The sequence below is a fragment of the Pongo abelii genome, chromosome 21 (genome assembly GCF_028885655.2).
Source record: "Pongo abelii isolate AG06213 chromosome 21, NHGRI_mPonAbe1-v2.0_pri, whole genome shotgun sequence".
NCBI lineage: Eukaryota > Metazoa > Chordata > Mammalia > Primates > Hominidae > Pongo > Pongo abelii.
Window position 1 is genome coordinate 13,134,324 of NC_072006.2, and position 22,147 is coordinate 13,156,470.

Below are 22,147 nucleotides of genomic sequence, written 5' to 3' on the forward strand. Positions count from 1 at the left end.
GAAAAATATTAAAACAGCCATTTAATACCCGACCCCTTGCTTGAGGCATAACTTGAATCTAAAACTCTGGACTTGGAACTCACTCAATTAGTGACTTTTTCTTAGTAGCCATCTTCTTAAAAATTGTAATTTTTCACTCAATATCACAGATCCCTTTATTTCATTTTCATCCCTTTATTCCCAGTCCAAAAAAAAATCCCCAAAATATCAAGATGAATTAAAAGATGAACACATTTTGGTGAAGGTTTTAATTTTTAGCAAGCCAAATATGTTTTTTAACTATCTACAAAATTAGTAGTGAGATATCAATTATTATCTATCCTAAATCAGCCAAACCTTTTAAATTTAAATACACAGATCAATCTATAGATTCTTTGTTCAGAATGATGCATCTTATGGATATATAGATATACAGAGACATAAAGTAATTGGTACTTCTCTTTATTTCTAGAATATATTTCCTTATTATACCCAGGATATGAACAGAGCTATCAAATTAGTAGTAAACATTTATTTATCCATGCATGCCCCATTAAAACAATAAGATTTCGATCTTTTTTAAGCCCGTGCTTCTGGCGGGCCACACAAAAGACACAGCACTGCAAGTAAGTTTTTCCATGCTTAAGTAGGAGTGTGTAAGAGTTCAATCAGCCAGTAATTCTTCAACAAGTATTTATATGTGCGGTTCATGTGTAACAAGCACTGTGTTACTGCTGCAAATAAAGATCAGATCAACCAATGAAAGATGTTTTTAAGAACTCTGCTGCTCACCTGAGCTCCTTCTGGGGGTGGGAGACGACAGCCAAATATGGGTGGGACAGGAGAGCCACATTCTTGACAGAAGCGAGCAAAGGGATCTGATGGCCGGGGGGCAAGGCAGTGGGCACACCTACAACAAAACAGGTTCCCGATTGGCCATGTTCTGGTGGGTCCACATTAAGAAGACTGATCAAAATCTAAAAGCGTTCAAACAGTTTTAAACACAAAACAAAAGCAGACTGCTCTCAAGGGCTATGGAACAAGTTCAAGACAGGAAATACTTCTCTAGGTTATTTTAGTGGAATAGTGGCCTTGCAGCTGGACCCTCTGGTGCCCTTTCCGCGTAAGCCAAGTCCATTTCACTTCTTGATCATGGCAAGAAGTTGATCAGCAGCCTTGACCCCACTTCTTGCTCGAGCTCTGGCTTGTCCTGTCACATTGGATTTGATGTTTATGAGGGTGAGCCCTGGGAATTCCAGGAATTTTTACATTATGCTTTTCTGACTTTCTGCCATTGAGGCCAGTCTGAGGGACAGGACTTCTTGCCTGTGCCTCAAACCCATCCTTTCTCTTAGCCCACTTTAGCTTAGAGTCCTCAGGCCCTGCCCAGCAGCATCTGGCCCCATTTCTTAGGCAGCTGGACCTATCGTGTAGCTCCCACTCATCTAAATGGGTTCTGGCTATCCGCCAAAGTGAGAGCATTCTTGGAATTAGGCTGCCCTAATTCCTTTCCTGCTACTGCCATGCCTTTCCAGACAAGTTGGCTCCTGATCCTGTGACCTATCGATCTGAACAGCTCCTCAGCAACTAGAAGGCTTGGATACTGTGCACTGGATTGCCTGGTTGCCCGCACTAGTCTCCACGTTGGAGCTGAGCTCATTCCCACAATCTTATCCTATTTAGTCCTTCATTACTGTACCATGGCACCAAGGTTTCACCATGTCTCTGGCATGGGCCCACCCGCCAGAGCAACAACAGTTCCCTCTTTTCTATGCCCAAAGCTCATGAAGTGTAATCTGACTATCTCATTCCTCTGATTTGAATTGAGGGCATAGAGCTGGGAGTCTCAGAAGGTCAAGGTAACTGGAGCTTTTAGGAAAGAAAACCAGAGAAGAGCTGCAGGGAGAGCTTCAGAATTTTGCAGAGGGTCACCCTCAAGTCTTCACCTGGGTACTACTGATGAGTGCATGTGATGGAAGAAACCACTCAAGGTTAGAAAGTAAATACCAAAGGGGTTTCACACAGGGCTGGGAAACAATCTTCAGGATTCACACAGGGCTGGGAAGCTCATGCTTACACCAGCCAAAGTGGAAAAAATTCATATTTACTGAGGTATCAGTTAGAATACTCTATATATACTCTAAATACTCCAATTAGAACATAGGAGTTGTCAGGTATGGTTTTTTAAAAAGCTAGGCCTAACTATACGCTGCTCAAAAGAAACCAACTTTATTTTTATTTATTTATTTATTTTTATTTATTTATTTATTTTGAGACGGAGTCTCACTCTGTCGCCCAGGCTGGAGTGCAGTGGCATGATCTCGGCTCACTGCAAGCTCCGCCTCCCGGGTCCATGCCATTCTCCTGCCTCAGCCTCCAGAGTAGCTGGGACTACAGGTGCCTGCAACCATGCCCGGCTAATTTTTTTTTTTAGTTTTAGTAGAGATGGGGTTTCACTGTGTTAGCCAGGATTATCTCGATCTCCTGACCTCGTGATCCGCCCGCCTCAGCCTCCCAAAGTGCTGGGATTACAGGCGTGAGCCACCGCGCCCGGCCAGAAACCAACTTTAAATAGAGACATAAATAGATTCAATAAAGGGAGGTACACACACATCAAAAGAAAGCAGGAGTGACAACATTAACATCAGAACAAGTAGGCTTTTGAGCAAAGAATATTAACAGAGTTAAAGAAGTTTATTTCATAATGATAAAAGGGTCAACTCAGCAAGAGGACAAAAGAATCCAAAATGTTTATGTACTTAATAGCAGAGTATCAAAGTACATGAAGAAAAACCAATAGAAATGAAATGCAAGAATAAATAGGCAAATTCATAATTCCAGTCATATATTTCAATACTGCTTTTTCCATAACTGATTACATGATACACAGAAAATCAGTAAAGATAGAGAAGACTTAAACAATACCATCAACTAACTCAACCTAATTGATTCTGGCAGAATACACATTCTTTTAAAGTGTACATAGAACATTTACCAATCAAATCACATATCTTTTCTGACCAAAAGTAAATAAATTTGACATAAGCACAAGGCCAGGTGTACTGGCTCATACCTATAATCCCAACAATTTGGGAGACTGAGGTGGGAGGATCACTTGAGGCCAGGAGTTCAAGACCAGCCTGGGCAACTTTGTGAGAACACCACCCCCGCCACAAAAAAAAAAAATATACAGATATAAGGCTTTTTGTTTTGTTTTGAGACATAGTCTTGCTCTGTCACCCAGGCTGGAGTGCAGTGGCATGATCTCGGCTCACTGCAGCCTCCACCTCCTGGCTTCAAGTGATTATTGTGCCTCAGCCTCCCGAGTAGCTGGGATTACAGGCGTGCACCACCATACCTAATTTTTTTTGTGTGTGTATATTTTTAGTAGAGACGGGGTTTTGCCATGTTGGCCAGGCTGGTCTCAAACTCCTGGCCTCAAGTGATCCTCCCACCTCAGCTTCCCAAAGTGCTGGGATTATAGGCAGGGGCCACCACGCCCAGCCAAAAAAAAAAAAAAGAAAAGTTTTTTAATTAGCTGGGTGTAGTGGCACATGCCTATAGTCCCAGATACTTGGGAGGCTGAGGCAGGAGGATGTCTTGAATCCAGAAGTTTGAGGCTGCAGTGAGCTATGATTGGGCCTCTGTGCTTCGGCCTGGGTGACAGAGTGAGACCCTAAGAAAGAAAGAAGAAAGGACGAAAGGAAGGAAGGAAAGAAGGAAGGGAGAGAGGGTGGGAAGGCAGGAAGGAAGGAAAGAAAGAAGGCAGACAGGCCCAAAAGATACAAGGAAAATCCTCCAGTATTTGGAAATTTAATAAAACACTTCTAACTAACCCATTGTCCTCCCCACAAAATAACAAGGTTAATTAGAAACTGTTTTAACTGAATGAAGATGAAAACACAACATATCAAAATTCAGAGACTGCAAGTAAAACAGTATTCAGGGGAAATGTATAGTTCTAAATGCCTATGCTAGAAAAGAACAAAGGCTTCAAATCAGTAACTTCATATTCCCATTAAAGAAACTAAAAAAAGAACAAATGAAATCTAAAATTTACTCCAAAATATTAATAAATATAAATGTACTTACATATATTAAAGAAATCTAACGTGTAGTTAAAAATCTTCCTGAAAAAAAATCTTCCTGAAGGAAAATTCCAGATCTAATCATTTCACTTGTGAATTTCTACCAAATATGTAAGGAAGAAATAACACCAATTTTACATAAACTTTTTCAGAAGTTGAAGGAGCGAAAACACTTCCTAACTTATTCTATGAATCTAGAATTATACCGATACTAAAACCAGACAAAGACATTAACAAGAAAAGAAAATCCCCCAATATCCCTTATGCAAATGCTGGCAAAAAAAATTCTTTAAAACCTTTTAGCAAATCAAATTCAACATTATATAAAATAGATAACACTTCAGGTAGATATATTTCAGGAATGTAAGGTTGACTTAACATTTGAAAACCAATCATTGTAATTCACCACATAAACAGAAAAAGAAAAACTAAATTATCCTCTCAATAAATAGAAAAAATGCTTTGGACAAAATCCAACATCTATTCCTGATTTTAAAAAAGAAACTCTAAGCAAATTGGAAACAGGTAAAAAATTCCTCAACTTGGCTGGGCGTGGTGGCTCACGCCTATAATCCCACCACTTTGGGAGGCTGAGGTGGGCAGATCACCCGAGGTCAGAAGTTCGAGACTAGCCTGGCCAACATGGTGAAACCCCATCTCTACTTTAAAAAATACAAAAATTAGCTGGGTGTAGTGGCGCATGCCTCTGTCATCCAGGCTGGAGTGCAGTGGCACGATCTTGGCTCACTGCAACCTCCGCCTCCCGGGTTCAAGCGATTCTCCTGCCTCAGCCTCCCAAGTAGCTGGGATTACAGGTGCCCACCACCACGCACAACTAATTTTTTGTATTTTTAGTAGAGACGGGGTTTCACCATGTTGGCCAGGCTGGTCTTGAACTCCTGACCTCAGGTGATCCGCCCACCTCAGCCTCCCAAAGTGCTGTGATTACAGGTGTGAGCCACTGCGCCCGGCCTATAATGCATTTTTTTAAAGGCAAAAAGTTTGAAAGGACACTTTACCAAAGAAGATGTGTGGATGGAAATAAGCACATGAAAAGAGGCTCAATATCATTAGTCACTAGGGAAATGCAAATAAAAACCACAATGAGATACTGTTACAATCTCATTAGAATGATCAAAAAAATAAAAATAAAAGTTAGTAAGGATACAGAGAATTCTCCTCTACTGTTGGTGAGAATGTAAAATGGAACAATCACTTTGGAAAGCAGATTGGCAGTTTCTTAAAAAAAATATATACCTATCATATTCCTCTTCAAGGTATTTGCCCCAAGGGAAATGAAAACGTGTATACATAATGACTTTGGGGTTTTAAAAATTATTTTATTGTATCTGTTAATTTTTATCAATTTATTTATTTATTTAGAGACCAGGTATGAGACTGGATCACTTTTGTATATACAGTAACTTTTGTACAAATGTTCATAGCAACTTTATCTGTAATAGCCCAAAATTGGATATAACACAAATTCCCATCAATAAGTGAATGGATAAACAAACTGTGGTATATCCATACAATGGGCTGTTATTCAGCAATAAAAAGAAATGGATGTTTGTTACAAGGAACAACATGGATGAATCTCAAAATAGTTATGCTGAGTGAAAGAAGTCCAGCAGAAAAGAGTACACACTAAGTCACTTCATTGACATATTGAATCACATGCAAGTTAAACTATAGTGACAAGAAACAGATCAATAATTGCCTGTGATGAGCGGGGGTAAAAGGAAGGGGTTACCAAATAGGGTACAATGTAGGAAATTTTTGGCAGGGATGAACTTACTCATTTTCTTGATTGTGACAGTGTCATGGTTACATACATACATACATACATACAGAGTCAAATGAACTCTAAATACATATGCAGTTACTGTATGTCAATTATACTTTTTAACAGGCTGTAAATATTTAATTTAAAAAGTTGGGGCTGGGTGTGGCAGCTCACACCTGTAATCTCAGCACTTTGGGAGGCTGAGGCGGGCATGCCGATCACAAGGTCAAGAGATCAAGACCATCCTGGCCAACATGGTGAAACCCCGTCTCTACTAAAAATACAAAAATTAGCTGGGCGTGGTGGCGCATGCCTGTAATCTCAGCTACTTGGGAGGCTGAGGCAGGAGAATCGCTTGAACCTGGGAGGCGGAGGTTGCAGTGAGCCGAGACTGCACCACCGCACTCCAGCCGGGGTGACAGAGCGAGACTCTGTCTCAAAAAAAAAAAAAAAAAAGTTGGAGGTGGGGAAAAATGTCGTATCTTTAAATTCTCTTTGACCATGATGTATCTTTGTAGGATTTAAGACAGAGTAAAGAGAATGTGATACTTACTTGAGAAAGTCTGTCTCCCTTTGAATTCTCATTATCTCCGTGCTTGTCAAACACTTCTGACCGCTTACGTGTGCAAAACCGGGGGACTAAAATTAAGAATATAGGTATATAGACAGAGTCATATAGTCAAAATAACATGGTAATGGCTATGATATAGTAAAATTCCATTAAAAATCATTATGGGTGAATACACATAGACACACAAAGAGGAATAATAGACACTATAGACTCTAAAAGTGGGAAGGGTGGGAAAAGGTGAGGGCTGAAAAACTACCTATTGGGTGCAGTGTTCATTATTTGGGTGAAGGGTACCCTAGAAGCCCAAACCTCACCATTATACAATACATGTAACAAACCTGCACCCCCGAACCCATAAAAATAAAAAATAATAAAAATAAAAAATCATTATGAGTAAAGTAATTATTAGTCTAGTATCTAACATTTCTAAATTATTTAAAGTGCTATTCACAATCATATATCTATATTTCATTAAAAATGAGAGTTTACAATAAAAGATACCTGAATCTACCATGAGACAGACCAGATTTTAGGATTTAAAAACTTTAGTATCCCAGCCTGGCCAACATGGCGAAGCCCCATCTCTACTAAAAATACAAAAAAAAATTAGCTGGTGTCTGTAATCCCAGCTACTCGGGAGGCTGAAGCAGGAGAATCGCTTGAACCAAGGAGGCGGAAGTTGTGGCGAGCCGAGATTGCACCACTGCACTCCAGCCTGGGTGAGAGTGAGACTCTGTCTCAAAAAAAAAAAAAAAAAAAATAGTAAAAATAAATAAATAAACTCGGCTGGGCACAGTGGCTCATGCCTGCAATCCCAGCACTTTGGGAGGCAGAGGTGAGCAGATCACCTGAGGTCGGGAGTTCGAGACCAGCCTGACCAACATAGAGAAACCCCATTTCTACTAAAAATACAAAATTAGCAGGGTATGGTGGTGCATGCCTATAATCCCAGTTACTCAGGAGGCTGAGGCAGGAGAATCGCTTGAACCCGGGAGGCAGAGGTTGTGGTGAGCCAAGATCATGCCATTGCACTCCAGCCTGGGCAATAGAGTGAAACTCCGTCTCAAATAAATAAATAAATAAATAAACTTTAGTATCTATTTTTCTCAAAAACTGTATCTCTAGGAAACTCAAAGGTCTGAACTTAGGACTTCAGGCTCTATCATGCAGGCAATAGGGAGCAGTCAGAGGTTTCTCATTGCTTTTGTGCCACATCTAACATGGCCTAGGCTGGGTGTAGTGGCTCACATTTGTAATCCCAATACTTTGGGAGGCTGAGGCAGGAGGATTGCTTGAGGCCAGGAGTTCAAAAATAGTCTGGGCAACATAGTGAATCCCCATCTCTACAAAAAGAAAAACAAATAGATAAAAACATAACATGACCTAGACCAGAAGTCTCAAAGTGGTGGTCTATTAGCCAAATCTGGCCTGCCATTGAGTTTTATTTGGCATTGGCTCCCATAGTGTTTCAAAATTTGAACTAATAGTCAAAACTTTAAATTATGTTATTACACATAAAGATGTAGGTTTCTGCCTTCTCATGCAAACTCACTGGATGTAGCAACACTGAGCCTTCAGTCCCTGGGTGATTCTGATATGCAACTGGGTTTGGAACCCATGCTTTTCTCCTCCTTTATACTTGATGGTAAGTGTGAGCAGCCATGGAATCATGGGCACACAAGAAGGAGTTGTGGTTACACAGAAAATGTGACTCCAGGTACATTAAACTTGGGACTCAAATAGGAGGAACAGAACAAGGGCTCCTGGGTTGCCCTTAGATGCCAAAAGTCCAAATTGGATTTTATAAACATTGAAAAATCAAAGCACTATAATAGTATAGTAGGCAACCAGTGTAAGAGTATCTTTCTTGTGTTATAGTAGTAAGAATGCACTGATATGCCTTTTTTGTTTTTATTTTTATTTTTATTTTCATTTTTGAGATGGAGTCTCACTTTGTTGCCAAGGCTAGAGTGCAATGGCGCAATCTTGGCTCACTGCAACCTCCGCCTCCCCAGTTCAAGCGATTCTTCTGCCTCAGCCTCCTGAGTAGCTGGGACTACAGGTGCGCGCCACTATGCCTGGCTAATTTTTGTATTTTTAGTAGAGATGGGGTTTCACCACATTGGCCCGGCTGGTCTCGAACTCCTGACCTCGTGATCTGCCTGCCTCAGCCTCCCAAAGTGTTGGGATTACAGGCGTGAGCCACCTTGCCCAGACAATATGCCTTTTATTAAGGTCATAAGTCACCTCTATCTTGTCAAAGCCAATGTGAATTTCCAATTGTCTGTCTTTATCTAATTAGAACCTTCAGTAACACATGACATAGATGATCTTCTCCTTGAAATTCTTCCATCTCTTGGTTTCCATGGCAACATATTCTTTTGGCTTTCTTTCTACTTTCAGGCTCCTCCTCCCCTGCTCAACCTCTAAGTTGAGGACTTTCTTCATTTTCCTTCTCTTCATTTTCTGTTCAGCCTTGACTAGTGATCTCATTCAGACCTAAGCTTCAAATACCATCAACATATTGAATATTTCCATATTTCTAAGTACATATCTCCAGCTCTGACCTCTCCCATATGTGAACTTGCACATCCAACAGTCTACTCAACACCTCCACTTGGATGTCTAATGTGCCCTTGGACACCTGCTCCTCTCTCATCTTTTCCAGCTTTGTCAATGGCACCATCATCTCCAGATACTCAGGACAAACCCTGAGAGGCAGCCTTGGCTCCTCCCCTTCCCTCCCATCTGTCGGATCCCTCAGCAAAGCCCACCTCCCATCCTGACCACCTCTACAACCTTGGTCCAAGTCACCATCATTTCTCACCTGGAACAAAAGCCTCCTAAATAATGTTCTCCCTTTCCTCTTGCATGGTCTAATCTCCATACTGTGGCCAAACAGAAAACTTTTAAATGTAAATGGGACTGTGTCTTGCCTGCCAAACAGATACCCTTTACAATTAGAATAGAATTCAAACTTCTTACCGTCAGACTAGTATCTATGACTCTCAACCATACCTGACCATTAGAATCATTTAGGGGTGGTTTTTTTTTTTTTTTTTTTTTAACGATGCTCAAACCCCTCATCAGACCAATTAAATCAGAATTTCTGACGCTAAACCTTGGGGATTGGTTTGAAGCTCTTCTGGTGATTCTAACGTGCAACCATGTTTGAGAACCACAGCTCTAGACACTCTGGCCCCAACCACCTTCTGCCTCATCTCCCACCTTGCTCATCAGGCCTGAGAACGTGCATTTTAAATAAGTTAGCATGCGATGCTGATGCTGCAGGTCTGGGGATCACCTCTGAGAACCACTGCTCTACCTCATTACCATTTTATCTTCTTCATGACACTTACCACCATTTTAAATTTTCTGTTTATTTACTTAAAATTATCTGTCTGCCCCCAAGCCCAATAAAAGCTAAGCTCCATGAATACAGGGAATTTTCTTGTCCAACACAGTATTCCCAGCACTAGAGCAGTGCCTGGCACATGGTCAAAAGTGGGGGAGGTGCAGTCTTAAAGTATTTCATGGGAAGCATTAAAAATATAGGAGGTATTTGAGTACCCTAAAGATTGTCCTTAGAAGTTACCTGGGACTGGCAGGTGGGTGGTCTAGAACCTGATCCTCCATCATAAGCTGGGATTTCCAGTGGACTCTCTGAAAAGCGAAGATCTTTCAAAGTTTTAGGGTCAGTTCTTTCACCTACCTGGAGGTCTACAATGATATTAAAAACATTATTCTTTGATCATCTGTAATTATACATAATCATACAAAGATATCTTCACAGTGGGAGACCTTTTAATAAAGAACCACTGTCACCACATTGCTTCCCTAGAAGTAACAATTATATAAAGAGCTCCCGCCACACACTCAATGCATTAGAAGTGAGAAAGAAAAAACAAGCCCAGACTGAGATCATCTTCCCCGCTGCATTCTACAATATTCCACATTAGGCTGGGAAAACAGACAGATCAATCCAGTTGCAAAGTTAGCAGGAAATATTATATCTCCCAAGAACACACTGCAGCTGTAAAATGTCGTTAACGGCCCCCTCTTTGCATGCCTAGTCTTTCTTACTCACTGAGAAACCCTGTTCTCTAAAATCACAGATTATCAGAAACTTTGCTGTTTGAAATTCTCAGTAAGAATGAAACATCCAACTATTGCCTGGGGAATCTAGGCCACTTTGACATAGAGAAGCAGCTTCAATGTCCAACCCTGGTGCAGAGATAATCGTTTCTGAACACAGTATTTCCCATGTATCTTTGTAGTTTCCAAGGCAACAGAACCCTGGGTCCCCTTCCCAGTCCATACCTGATGCTGATCCCTTCACACCCAGACCAGCTTTGCTTTGAGACTATCAAAACTCTGCTTTCATTTATATTTCACCCAAACTCCACCCTTCCCCCAAACCCTACAACTCCAGCATTTCCTCTGTTTGGTGAGATGCCCCCATGGCTCCCGGCAGTGGGTCAAGAAATCTGACTTGGTTGGACTGCTTGATCCTCCTTCATGATCTTAAGCTGTTAGCAAGGATGTCATTAAAATTCAAAGTACAGCATACTTTCCTGCCCCAGAGTTTCTTATTCCAACACTTCTCCAGACAAGAAAACATGCAACGAACATGCCATGAACCTCTTCGGTGGGTTCAGAATACAAAACCTTGTCTTTGTTCTGTCACATCATACCTGGAAACTTTCTAAGGTTAACATTCCAGCTGCGTCGATTTTCAGAGTTCTTATATTTCTTCTTTAGTTTTGATCCAACAAATCCATTTTTGAATTCCTAGGAATGAAGAGTTGCATATCAATCGCTTGGTTATTCCCATGTGAGAATTAAAGCTGCATGACAGAGAAAGTGTCATGGTGTGCATTTCTTATTTGAAAGAGTTAACGGTCATTTTTACAAGGTTTCACTTTATTCTGGAAACATGCAGCTTTGTATCTGGACTGGGCTGCTCAGCTGGCAGCACATCTGGATGTAGGCCTCACCAGGTGAAGCGGCCAAGGCAAGAGGCAGGGAGCAGCACATGCAGGCAGGATGTTACAACTGTGGGAGTCTGGGTAACAACAGAGGGACCACCAAGTCCAGAGGGCAAAGGCATGGTAGGGTCAGACCAAAATCAGACTTCTGCACACCACCTGCCCACACACAGTCCTTAAACACTCTTCTCTCTGGACTTTCTCCATGGACTTGGTCCCTCACGCCTGATTCAAGCCTAAGCACTTGCTGATATATGTGGGCTTAGCCCCCGCAGGCAGCCCCTGCCCAGTGTAGATCCTTGCCTTGATCATACTTGAATCCCACCCATGCCTGCATCTACCAACCTCCTCTCTAGCATCAGGTTCATGGTCAAGCTTAAGTGAAACCCCTATAAACTTCCTCTGTCAATCCCAACAACATCCCTGTGACCAAGACCTCTGGGTTGGCCGCCTTACTGTAGGCTAGCCCATCCTCTGGCCTAGCTGCTTGAATCTTTCTTATCGATGCTCACACCCAGTGCCTGAAGCTTCACACATCCTTCTCAGATGGATCTAATTAACTCTTCACAGTGGGGAGGCTTTGCAGATATTTGGGAATAAAGATTTCAACATAAAAGAATTCTATGCCTACTGAGGACTTCTACTTAATGCATCTATTCAACAAATACACACTCACCACCCTCTCCTGCCTGCTCCTGTGCAAGGCAATGAGTATAGCAACCATGCCACCTTGGAGCTTATAATGCATAGGCAAGATAAACAAGGAACAAAGTAATCACATGCTCAAAGCAATTTATAAAAGAAGGCCTGGGTGCCAGGATAGCAGTAATAGGGCATAAAAAACACAGTTCAGTTTGGTTGGAGTATATGTAGGGGGTTCACAGACCAGGAAAAGCTGACCAAGGGCAGAAACTGATGACTTGGATGGAAGGCTAAAGGTTTCTGGTTTTTTCAGTAGGTAAGAGAGAGCCACTGAAGACACTGGAGCATGGACCCCAATGCTCAGCAGGAATTCTCATCTTCAGGGTGGATAGGAGACTGACGAAAGGCTGAGAAATCAGTAAAGATGCTTTGCAATGGTTGATAATGACTTCAATTATAAGGACCTGACTGTGAGCAGAGGTAAGGTAATAAAAGGCAAGATCTGCTCACTGAGAAAGAAGGAACCAAAATACAGTGACAATCTGAATGGATTATAGTTTCATTACTTGCCTGCCTTGAAGAATCTTTGAGAACATTTTCAACATTGTCTTCAGGAGAGACTATATTTGGTGGTTCATAGTCTACCTGAAACACCTTTGTCACAATGCCACTCTGTCTGCAGTCTCTGAAAATTATTATTAAAAAAGGAAAAAGTCTGTGTTACACAAAGATTTTTTAAAAAGTGGCTAACAAGATGATTTTATTAAAGTGCCTTAGTCTAGTTACTAAATTTATTGTATTTCAAACTGAAGAAATCAAATGTAATTTCTATAGTCTTTCCTGACCTCCTTCCTTTTGGGCTATTTACTGCTATGTAACAAACCACCCCAAAGGTAGTACCTTAAAATATGAATCTGTGGATTCACGGTCCCCACTGGGTAGGTCTCATTTGAGCTCTTCCATGTGGCTGCCATCAAACATCAGCAAGGGCTGGAGTCAACTGAAGGCTCAACTGGGCTGGATGTCCAAAATGACTTCTCTCAAATATGCAAAGCCTGTGCTGGGGTAACTGGAACAGCTAGGGGCTCGCCACTCATCACTCTCACTCAATCTCCAGCCCTCTGTCCCTCCCTCTCTCTCTCATGTGATTAGCTTGGGCTTCCTCACAGTATGGAAGCCTCAAGTAGTCAGACTTCCTCCATAGTATCTGACTACCCCAACCCCCTGCCAGTGTTTTTGTCCCAAGAAACCAAAGCAGAAACTACAATACTTCTTGTGATCTCAGAAGTCCTTGGCATCATTTCTGAAACATTCTATTGGTCAAAAGTAAGTCACAACACCAGCAGAAAGGCTACAAAAGGGCATAAATTCTGGGAGGCGTAGTTCATTGGGGGCCATTTTTGAAGACTATCTACCACATTCATCATAAAGATATCAGACCATAAGCCTCAAACTATTTTAAAACAAAAAATGTGTTACCTAGGTCATTCCACATGAATCAAGAGCATTTTCCCTGTCTCAGCTGTAGACAGTGTAATATATGCTGCTCTGGTAGATTCTGTAACTCAAATACTGTCATGTTTTCCACTCATTCATAATATTTCACAATTCATCTTGTTCTCTGATACAATAAGAGTTTCATAAGAAGACAATGTAGCAGTGCCCATGACTAAAAACTAGTGGTTATTTTATTTCAGTACCAGTAGCTCACCTATACTCTATTTTTTAACAGCTTTATTGAGGTATAATTTACATGACATAAAATTCATCTATTTTAAGTATCTGGTTCAATGGAATTCAGTCAATGTAATGTACACAATTTTGTGAGTATCACCACAGTGGAAATGTTTAGGACATTTCCATCACCCAAAATAATTCCCTCGTGCCTGTGTTCACTCACTCCTATCCAACCTCCTAGGCAACCACTGATCTGTTTCCTATCTCTATAGTTTTGTCTTTTCTAGAAATTTAAGATAAATGTAATTATACATATGTGGTCACCTTACGTGTCTGGATTTTTTATTTATTTCTTTTTTTTTGAGACTCATCTATGTTGTTGTAACTCGTTCATTGTTATTGTTGAGTAGTATTCCATTTTATGGATATACCACAATTTTTATGTCCATTCCCCAGTTGATGGTCATTTGGATTATTTCTGGGTTTGGGCTATTATGTATAATGCTGCTATGAACATTCATGTATAAGTCTTTATGTGGACACGTTTTCATTTCTCTTCAATAGATACTGAGGAGTGGAATTGTTGGGTCATATGGCAGGTATGTGTTTAATTTTCAGAAACTGCCAAACTGTGGCTGTTCCATTTTACATTCCCACCAGCATTAGCTGAGGGATCCAGCTTCTCCACATACTTGCTGACACTTCATATTGTCAGCTTTGTTGATGACCTGTACTCTTGATCATGTTCTCTGTAGGTATTTGCTTGATACTTGTCCCTTGTCTATCAAGATATAGGCTAGGCTGTTGTAACACAGAATCAAAACAATAGTGGCTTTATGGCAGGGCACGGTGGCTCACTCCTGTAATCCCAGCACTTTGGGAGGCCAAGGCAGGCGAATCACTTGAGGCCAGGAGTTCAGGACCAGCCTAGCCAACATAGCAAAACCCCATCTCTACCAAAAGTACAAAAAATTAGCTGGGTTGTGGTGGTGCACACCTGTAATCCCAGCTACTCAGGAGGCTGAGGCACAAGAATTGCTTGAACCCAGGAGGCGGAGGTTGCAGTGACCCAAGATCACACCACTACACTCCAGTCTGGGTGACACAGCGACACCCTGTCTCAAAAAACAAATGAACAAGCAAGCAAATAAACAAACAAATACAGGCTTAAACAAGACAGAATTAATAGGGCACAAACAGTCTAGAGGTAGGTATAGGGGTGTCATGGTGACAGGAGCACAATAGCAAGTTTCTACTTGGTTACTCCATCATTTCTACGACATTGCATTTATCCTCATGGCCCAGCCTGACTGGCCAACCACATCTACATTCCAGCCAATTGGAAGCAAAGCCCACCCTTTCTCTTTAAAGGTACAATCTTAAAGTTGAACACATCACTTCTACATGTATCCACTGGCCACAGCCTGGTACACATCTCTAACTAGCTGCAATGGGGATCGGGAAATATCTTCTAGGCAACCATGTGCCTGGCTAAAAATCATGGGCCCTATTATTAAAGGGAAAAACAGATATTGGGGGACATCCAGCAGCCTCTGCCACGTCATCATGACCACACTTGGCGAATTTATTTGATGTGTTTAACTCTCACCCCTCCTCATATGCATTGAAAGCTCACCTTTCCTATGCTGTCCTTTCCATGTGATTATGGCTCACTGGTTACCACAGCCAGTGTTTCTATTTGACCTGGCCAGACTCTTAATACTTTTTATATTTCCAATTATCTTCTTTCTTCAGTGTTCTTTGTCTGCTTTGCCCTTACTGATTTTCATATGATCTTTAATACATATTGTCTGGTTCATTAGCATTTCTTCAGCAACTGCTCAGATTTCTTACATGCTCAACTTTCATATTTCTTAAAATTTTTGAACCTTTAAGTAAATAAGTATCCCTGGATCTTAGAGGGGAAGATTTATGAATCTGTAAATCTGGTTTTGTTGTTTTTTTTTAAAGAAGAGATTTAAACCGGGGAATTTAGCCACCTATGAGTCACTCCAGCCAGTGAACATGCGAGTGCCTTCTGATCACAGAAAGCTGAGATGTTATTTCTAAATACTGTCACTCACAGATAGGTAGTGGCTATTTAGATGAATTGTGTATTTCTTAGAATTTTTTTCTCCATCTTCAAGAAAGTTAGCTTAAAACTTCTATGTTGTTTAATGTTAAACAGATTCATAAATCTTGTTACAGATATAGATGATCTTTTAGATGAACCACTTGCTTAACTTATTCGCCTCAGCATCCATCTCGTCTGCATGTTCACCTTTGGCCCCAGGCCTGTCATCCAAGATCCAATTGTCCTTCCTGTTAACACACACTTCCCAGACATCACAAGCCTCTCCATCCAGGAATCACCTGAATCCTGGATGGTCATGAGGCTCCCAGAATGCACACTTACAACCCCACATGAGGTCACATGAGTAGAGGCCTGGCTCATATCCATCTATTCCACCCCCTAAGATCCAGGTTGTTTCCCCCACCCTAGCTGGCCCTTCCTTGGGGAACCAGCTAAGGCACTCACCTTTTGAGTTGAAAACTCAAACATTTTTAAATAAATATTGTCCCTAACCTGAGTACATCTGAAATACTAACAGTACCTTTCAGAATAGACACTTAGTGGGCACAGAGCAGAACGGTGAGAGGCATAAAGAATGACCTTATTTTTTACTCTCTTGAAAGCCTTATTAACTCCTTCAAACTGCATAGTCAGTCATTAAATTGCCTCTTCATTTTACTACTACTTGCAGCTTCTAAGGAGGCCTGCTTTACAGCATTTGGCCACCAGAGCATTTAGCTTCTTAATTTTTAATAATTGAGATGACTTACCTTGATAGAAGTGGCCTGGCAAGTGAGACAACATTTTATAAAGAATAATAACATGCATATACTCCATTTGCAGAACCCACTTTAAAACAATAATAATGTGCATAAAGGGGTTGTTTTGTTTCATTTTATTTGTTATAATTTTCAGATGCCAAAGCAATCATGTTTGCTGTGGAATGTGTAGCTCTCCTCAAAAAGCCATGCAGTAATTCAGTCAGTGGGGGGTGGGGCTAGAGTCCTTTTAAAGTACCTGGGCCAGCCAAGTACTGTATTTGGTTTGGGGCTTTTAAATGTTCCCAAAATGTGGCCAAACCTGCATTGCTGGAAAAATAATTCCTATATCACAGCCACACAGAATTGCCAAGGATTTGAGTTTTTTTTTTTTTTTTTTTTTTTTTGCCTACAACACATGGTGAAGGTTGCCAAATTAAATAGTGTTTCTATATTGAAAACGGGAAAAAGTCATTAAGAAAAAAAAGGATAAAGAAAAAAGTATGGTAGCTAATGTCCAACAAGTTGAAATGACAGTAGCTTTGAAGGCCAATTAAGTCGATACAAAACGAAATCGAGAATGATGGCGGTGGTTGTAGGCTGCATCCTGGGGAATAAAAGAGCCACTCCGTGAACACAGTATTTTCTTCAGAGCCAGATGGAGCTCTTTAGAGGCCCCCAGCCCTGGAAAGGATCTTCCTTCCTGAAACCCCAATGTGGAATTTAAAATAAAAACAGTATTAATACACATAACACTTCACTGAGCTGTATACTTATGATTTCTGCACCTTACAGTATGCCTCAATGAAAGGCAAGTAAAATACAAATGTTACGTATGTATGCTGAAATTAAAATAACATTTCAGTAGTGTCCTTCTAATGCAGCACTGATTCTGATAGGAAAAAATGAATAAAATTAGAACATAATGTTATTATATCATAAATTAAATTAATCACCATGCTCTTAACTTACTTAGAGACAGCAATAGCTTTAACTTGTATTTTTCCATCAGGCAGAGTAATAGGTTTTATATACTTAAATGTGTTATTTTCCCCATAACCAATTCTCTTTAGAAATTCAGGTTTGCTGCCATCCAGAGTATAATATATGTTGACATCTGGAGTGTCTGAAAAATCCAAAACAGGATAACTATAATTAACACCAAAGTAGCAAGTCCCTGAATAATGCCTATAGGTCAGTTTAAGATCTAAGTGTGTGATTTAAGATTTAAAGTTGTGATTTAAGTTAAGATTTAAAGTTGTGACTTAGGCCAGGCACGGTGGCTCACGCCTGTAATCCCAGCACTTTGGGAGGCCGAGGCGGGCGGATCACGAGGTCAGGAGTTCGAGACCATCCTGGCTAACACGGTGAAATCCCATCTCTACTAAAAATACAAAAAATTAGCCAGGGGTGGTGGCAGGCGCCTGTAGTCCCAGCTACTCGGGAGGCTGAGGCAGGAAAATTGCCAGAACCCGGGATGCAGAACTTGCAGTGAGCTGAGATCGCGCCACTGCACTCCAGCCTGGGCGACAGAGCGAGACTCTGTCTCAAAAAAAAAAAAAAAAGTTGTGATTTAAGATTGTGTTAATCTCCTTAAATAACTGATCTACAGGTTATTATATATACATAATGGAAATGAATAGTAATAGCAATAATGCAGTTCTTTCTCTGCACCAGCACTGTGCTTTACCTGAATGAGCTCATTTCATCTGTACAACCCTATGAGGTAGGTCCTATTTTACACCCATCTTATAGATGAGGTAACTGAGTCCCAGAGAGATGAATAAAGTTGCTAAATAATAGAGGAGTTGTGATTTGACTTCTGCTAGGTTGGATACATAGCCCCTGCTCTTGAACTACTATGCTCTTTTGCCTCTCCAACAGGGCACTGATACAAACATGATTCAAGATTCAAAAGGTCAAAAAGGGTATACAGTGAAAAGTCTCCCCCAACCCATGACACCAGCTTCCCAGAGGTTATCAATGGTATCTTGAGTAACCTTCAAAAATATTTTATATCCATACAAGCATTTATGTACATATTCTTATTTCCCCCTCTCTTTTGACACAAATGATGGCATACTATACCCTGTTCCACACATTTCTTTTTTCATTTATCAGTATGTCTTATATTGGTACATAAAGAGCTTCCTAGGAAATAAATTTAAATTTTTTAAAAAAAAGAGCTTCCTCATTATTTGTTGTAGCTGCACCACATTCTCTTATATAGATGAACAATAATTTAACCAATTCCCTACACATAGATCTTTAGGCTGCCTTCTTTTTTCCTTTTCTTTGTTTCTTTTGCAATTATAAGCACTATAATAAATAATTTTGTAAAGAATTATTTCTGTAAATATATGGGCAAGACAAATATGTAGAACTAGTCACTGCTGAGTCAAAAGATACATGCATTTGTAATCTTTTTTTTTTTTTTGAGACGGAGTTTCACTCTTGTCGTCCTGACTGGAGTGCAGTGGTGCGATCTCAGCTCACTGCAACCTCTGCCTCCCGAGTTCAAGCAATTCTCCTGCCTGAACCTCCTGAGTAGCTAGGATTACAAGCACCCACCACCATGCCCAGCTAATTTTTGTATTTTTAGTAGAGATGGGGTTTTGCCATGTTGGCCAACGTGGTCTCGAACTCCTGACCTCAGGTGATCTGCCCACCTCGGCCTCCCAAAGTGCTGGGATTACAGCTGTGAGCCACCGTGCCCTGCCAGCATTTGTAATCTTGATTAATATTTCCAAACTGCCCTCCGTGGATGGTTAAGCAATTTACACTGCCACCAGCAATGCATGAAAGCACCTATTTGACCACAATCTTCCTCATCTAGTGTGTTATCCATTTTTCTTTTAGTTTTCCTAATTTCCTAGGTTAAAAAAATACTATCTTGTAGTTTCAATTCATCTTTCTTGCATTTTGAGTAAAACTCACTAATTCATTACAACAAATGTTTGCTGAATACCTATTATGTACCAGACATCATTCCAGGTATAGGGGATATGCAAAAGTATATCTGAGGGGCTCCTTGCATATCCCCTGTACCTAGAATGGTCCCTGCTCTCGTGGAGATTATGTTTTAGGAAGGACACTGAAACAGTAAACAAACAAGGAAATGTAGTTTGTCAGGTGGTGATTAAGTGCTTGGAGGTGAAGCAGGGATTAGTTCTGCTCAGCAAGTAGATGAAGGGGCAGGGAGAAGCATAAGGAGAAGAAATATTTTCATATGTTTAAGAGACCTTTATATTTCCTTTCCTACAAAATGTCTTTTCATCATTTCTCAAAAGAAGATATACAAGTGGCCAACACACACATGAAAAAATGCTCATCATCACTAATCATCGAAGAGATGCAAATCAAAACCACAGTGAGACACCATCTCACACCAGTCAGAATGGCCTTTGTTAAAAAGTCAAAAAGTAACAGATGTTGCAGAGAAAAGGGACACTTATACACTACTGGCAGGAATGTAAGTTAATTCAGCCACTGTGGAAAGCAGCTTGGAAATTTCTCAAAGAAACAAGAGTTGAGGCCGGGCACGGTGGTTCACATCTGTAATCCCAGCACTTTGGGAGGCCCAGGCAGGCAGATTAAAAATACAAAAATTAGCTGGGCATGGTGGCACACAACTGTAATCCCAGCTACTCCGAAGACTGAGGCATGAAAATCACTTGAACCCGGGAGGCGGAGGTTGCAGTGACCCAAGATTGCATCACTACACTCCAGCCTGAGTGACAAAGTAAGACTCAGTCTCAAAAAAAAAAAAAAAAAAAGGAAATAAGAGTTGAAATACCATTCAAGCTAGCAATCCCATTACTGGGTATGTACCCAAAGGAAAATAAATTGTTCTACCAAAAGGACACATGCACCCATATGTTCCTCACAGCACTATTCACAATAGCAAAGACATGAAACCAACCTAGGTGCCCACTAGTGGTGAAATGCAGAAAGAAAATGTGGTACCTACACACCATGGAATACTATGCAGCGATAAAAAAGAATGAAAACATGTCCTTTGCAGCAAATGGATGCAGTTGGAGGTCATAATCGTAAGCGAATTAACACAGGAACAGAAAACGAAATACCACGTGTTCTCACTTATAAATGGGAGCTAAACATTAGGTACAAATGGACATAAAGATGAGAACAATAGACACTGGGGACTACTAGAGGGTGGGGAGGGCTGAAAACCTACAGCAATGCTCGCTACCTGGGTTATGGCCTCAATCATACCCCAAACCTCAGCATCACACAATATACCCAGGTAGGAAACCTGCACAGGTACCCCCGATCCTAAAATAAAAATTGTAAAAGAAAAAACAAAAAAAGATCTTTTCATATCCTTTGCCCATTTTTCTTTTGGGTTACTGTTCTTTTTGTTACTGAATTGTGAAAACTATTTATTTATTTGATATTTACATATTAGGGAATTTTGATACCCTACCATTCATATCATCTTTTGTCAATAGTCACCCAACTTCTCCTAAGAATTACGGGCACATATATTAAAATGTTTAATTTGGTTTGACAGTTTAAAAAATTGTATCAGCTTTTAAGCTAAAGGAGAACACAGATAATAATACATATGCTTAGTTAGAACTCTTGGTCTAAGCAGCACAGGGGTCATACTATAAATGCAGATAGTTTGTACACATTTCAGTTATTAAAATATATAATTGGTTAAAAAAAGGCAAAAATTGGAATTTCAAAGTCTTTTTTACACATATATTTGTTCATATGTTTTACCTGTAAAACTTTCCTTCCTTATGTTAATTATATTTGTGTATGTATATATATGTGTATGTGTAGATATACACACATATTTAAGATTTTGAAGAATAAATATTGGCAGGATATACATTCACTGCTTTATTTCTTTTTTCTTTTTCTTTTTTTTTTTTTTTTTTTGAGATGGAGTCTTGCTCTGTCTCCCAGGCTGGAGTACAGTGGCGCCATCTCGGCTCACTGCAACCTCTGCCTCCTGGGTTCAAGCAATTCTCCTGCCTCAGCCTCCCAAGTAGCTGGGATTACAGGCATTGGCCACCATGCCTAGCTAATCTTGTATTTTTAGTAGAGACAGGGTTTCAGCATTTTGGTCAGGCTGGTCTCGAGCTCCTGACCTCAGGTGATCCACCTGCCTTGGCCTCCCAAAGTGCTAGGATTACAGGCATGAGCCACCAGGCCTGGCCCTCACTGCTTTATTTCTGTAGTTACAGTTGAGATTTATTTTGGCATTACTATATGCCAAACCCTGTGCACCTCATACATACACGAACCTATTTATCCTCACAATGGCTCTAAGAAGTAGATATTATTATCCCTGTCTTACAGTGAGGAAACTGAGACTCAAAAAGGCTCAGTAATGTACCCAAGGTCACTAGAAGTTGTCAAGGCAGGGATTAAGTCTCCAACCTGTCTGACTCGAAAGCCTGTATTAGTAGGTCAAATTTATTATACCAGCTAAATAATGAGCATATTGGAAAAGTTTGGGGAAGCACCAGGACTTTTTTTTTTTTTTTTTTTGAGACGGAGTCTTGCTCTGTTGTCTAGGCTGGAGTGCACTGGCGCGATCTCGGCTCAC

At 40.6% G+C, this 22,147-nt stretch overlaps 1 protein-coding gene across 9 annotated transcripts in view; it reads right to left on the reverse strand.

Annotated features, from left to right (window-relative positions):
- The window catches only part of DZANK1 (double zinc ribbon and ankyrin repeat domains 1), an 83,835-nt gene that overhangs the window by 59,350 nt on the left and 2,338 nt on the right, over positions 1-22,147 (reverse strand). For 5 of the 9 annotated variants that reach the window (XM_024239182.3, XM_063720596.1, XM_024239183.3 and 2 more), the window contains 6 exons: positions 17,536-17,689; positions 12,625-12,739; positions 11,119-11,215; positions 10,020-10,144; positions 6,407-6,492; positions 772-889 (listed from right to left, as the gene is read on the reverse strand). In XM_024239182.3, the coding sequence (XP_024094950.2) occupies positions 772-889; positions 6,407-6,492; positions 10,020-10,144; positions 11,119-11,215; positions 12,625-12,739; positions 17,536-17,689 (695 nt within the window). Of the gene's footprint in view, positions 1-771; positions 890-6,406; positions 6,493-10,019; positions 10,145-11,118; positions 11,216-12,624; positions 12,740-12,954; positions 17,460-17,535; positions 17,690-22,147 lie in introns of those variants that run through there. The other 4 variants (XM_054541616.2, XM_054541615.2, XM_024239181.3 and 1 more) reach the window with 2 other exon arrangements.